Source organism: Penaeus monodon, chromosome 33, assembly GCF_015228065.2.
Source record: "Penaeus monodon isolate SGIC_2016 chromosome 33, NSTDA_Pmon_1, whole genome shotgun sequence".
In the NCBI taxonomy this organism is placed as follows: domain Eukaryota; kingdom Metazoa; phylum Arthropoda; class Malacostraca; order Decapoda; family Penaeidae; genus Penaeus; species Penaeus monodon.
Genome location: NC_051418.1, coordinates 14,721,081 through 14,723,363, shown reverse-complemented (window position 1 = coordinate 14,723,363; position 2,283 = coordinate 14,721,081). Strand labels below are relative to the sequence as shown.

The 2,283-nt window shown below is 30.0% G+C and overlaps 1 protein-coding gene across 1 annotated transcript in view; it reads right to left on the bottom strand.

Moving 5' to 3' along the window:
• Positions 1-45: 45 nt before the first annotated feature.
• The window catches only part of LOC119594059 (multiple inositol polyphosphate phosphatase 1-like), a gene marked incomplete at its 5' end in the record, with an annotated part of 6,494 nt that continues 4,256 nt past the window's right edge, over positions 46-2,283 (bottom strand). The window contains 2 exon segments of the mRNA XM_037943096.1: positions 46-1,937; positions 2,082-2,215. Of these exon segments, the coding sequence (XP_037799024.1) occupies positions 1,769-1,937; positions 2,082-2,215 (303 nt within the window).

The following is a 2,283-nucleotide window of genomic DNA, read 5'->3' as shown; positions in this document are numbered from 1 at the left end:
AAGAAATGATTAAAGATATGGATGACTGACCAAAATAAAACATACTTTTAATTATTCACATTTATTTCTTGTTTTCTTGTAATAACAATAAGCCTTCTTTTCGTATAACAAAAACAATTTGATTTTTAAGTTTACTGTGGCAATACTGTATACAGATAGCAATTACTAACAGGGAGATACAAAAAAAAAAATACTCAGCTATGTATACTAATGAAACTAGTTTTACCTCTATTATCCTTCATTACATGATGCGCATTCAATAGAACTAATATTTTTATCCCTTATGAACAATTAAAGTAACTGTGTATAAATATAAACAATAAAATCATAATCTAATTATGGTAACTCTAAGTATACAAGGTTTAAAATATGTACACAAACATGTCTCAAATAAAACATGAATACATTCCCAAAGTTGCCCTGCAAATAATAAAACTGCTCTAACAGGACATGCATAAATGTAGTTCTGTTTACATTACCATTTAATCGTACTTTGCTTTCAAATGTCAAATAATTAGGTATTTTAACGATAGCTTATATAAACAATAGATAAGGTAACAATATAAAGGGAGCTATAACCTAATCTTTTTTTGTCATAAAAATATTATAATTCTATATTTTTACCATATTAGCACCTAAATAAAACCTGAAAAGACTCCATTTACACTCAACCACAACATGAATATGAATCTAAACTCTATGAAAAACCTAGTTAAGTTGTTACCATAAATAATGCTAATGCAGTAATTATTATGAGGAAGGTAATATATATTCTGTGTATGAACCCAAGGCTGATGAGCTGTAACTGTCCCAATATTTGCAACCAGACCAAATTAATGGAAAAGAAATGTATTTACATCTGAGACTGGATCAAATATTAACTTTTACTATAGGAATTCATGACTAATCATGGGAGTACATGTGAGTGTGTATGAGAGAGACAAGTGCAATAATTAGAAGATTGCAACATTTACAGAAACCATAAAATGCTAAAATGGACAATTCTCATAATGCAGAAATATTATAAAGTAGCACACAATAAAATTCATAAACCTGAGCTTAGTCTCTCAAAATCGTCACAACAAGATAAAATAAGTAGTGGTATAATGTTCAACCCATAGGCCGCCAACAGGGAACATATATGTCAGAGGTATTACCAACTTGCAAATTAGTATAATTCTTAACACTGTTAAAGTTCCTTTTAGTATTCAGAATCTCCTCCTGAAATTCTTTTTTGTGTACAGTATCCAGATTTATTACCATTTTTAGATAAATTGGTTTTAGGAAAATAATAAAAACTGACCTGCATTACCAATTGGTCTTGGGTTCATCTTTGCTGGCAGTTAATGGGTTAAAAGTCTATTTGTCAATGTAATACCTTTCTATGGGGTATCATGTATTTCAAGACAATTTAAATACATGAGAATTTTTTTTTATCAAGATGAGAATTTCTTAGTAATAATAATCTAGCAAGATTAAGGCACAAAAAAAAAAAATGCAGAACAATAGCCATTCTTAAAAATGCATTTCATTTTGTTATTTTTACTGTAAAAATATCTTGTACTAGAATAAATAATTCATCAAGCACTGATAAGTCAACAAACATCTATGAACTATGTATCTTTTATCACTTCAGTGTAAAAAAATATTATGATACATCAGTTAGTTATTTAACAAGACTGAATTATATATCCCCCTGAAAGACTATTTACAAACCTATACCATATTATGCCAAAATCCTTTACAAATCTAAAAATCCGCACATAAATCACAGTTCATCATGCATCATACATATTTGGCTTAAGTCACAGGTCTGGTAGTTTTCATGCAACCATGGCTGCAATTCTTTCCATTGGCAAGCTACACCTGTACATAATTCAGGGAGAGGTGTAGGCTGACCTTCAAAAAACGTGCCTACTTTAAACTCTGTCCCACATCTGTTCAAAGATATAATAAATATTTTTTACATTTTTATATCATATGTATGCCATAATGCCAAAGTGTGAGATACTTAAAATCATAAATTATACATTTCTGTATTTCAAATATTTTCTTACATGAAAAAATAACCAGAAACTTACTGGTAAAGTACAAATACAATATTTGCACTGAATGGAGATACAAAGCTTGAACGCCACACACGGTCTCTCATCTCAGCAAAGTTATCGTGTCTCAAATGTTCCAGAGGTCGAAACAGGCCAATACGAGCCAGAACCTGTACAGGAAATCCTCAGAAGTACATAAAAATTCATTAAGCTGATCACACTACATTTCTGCATCATT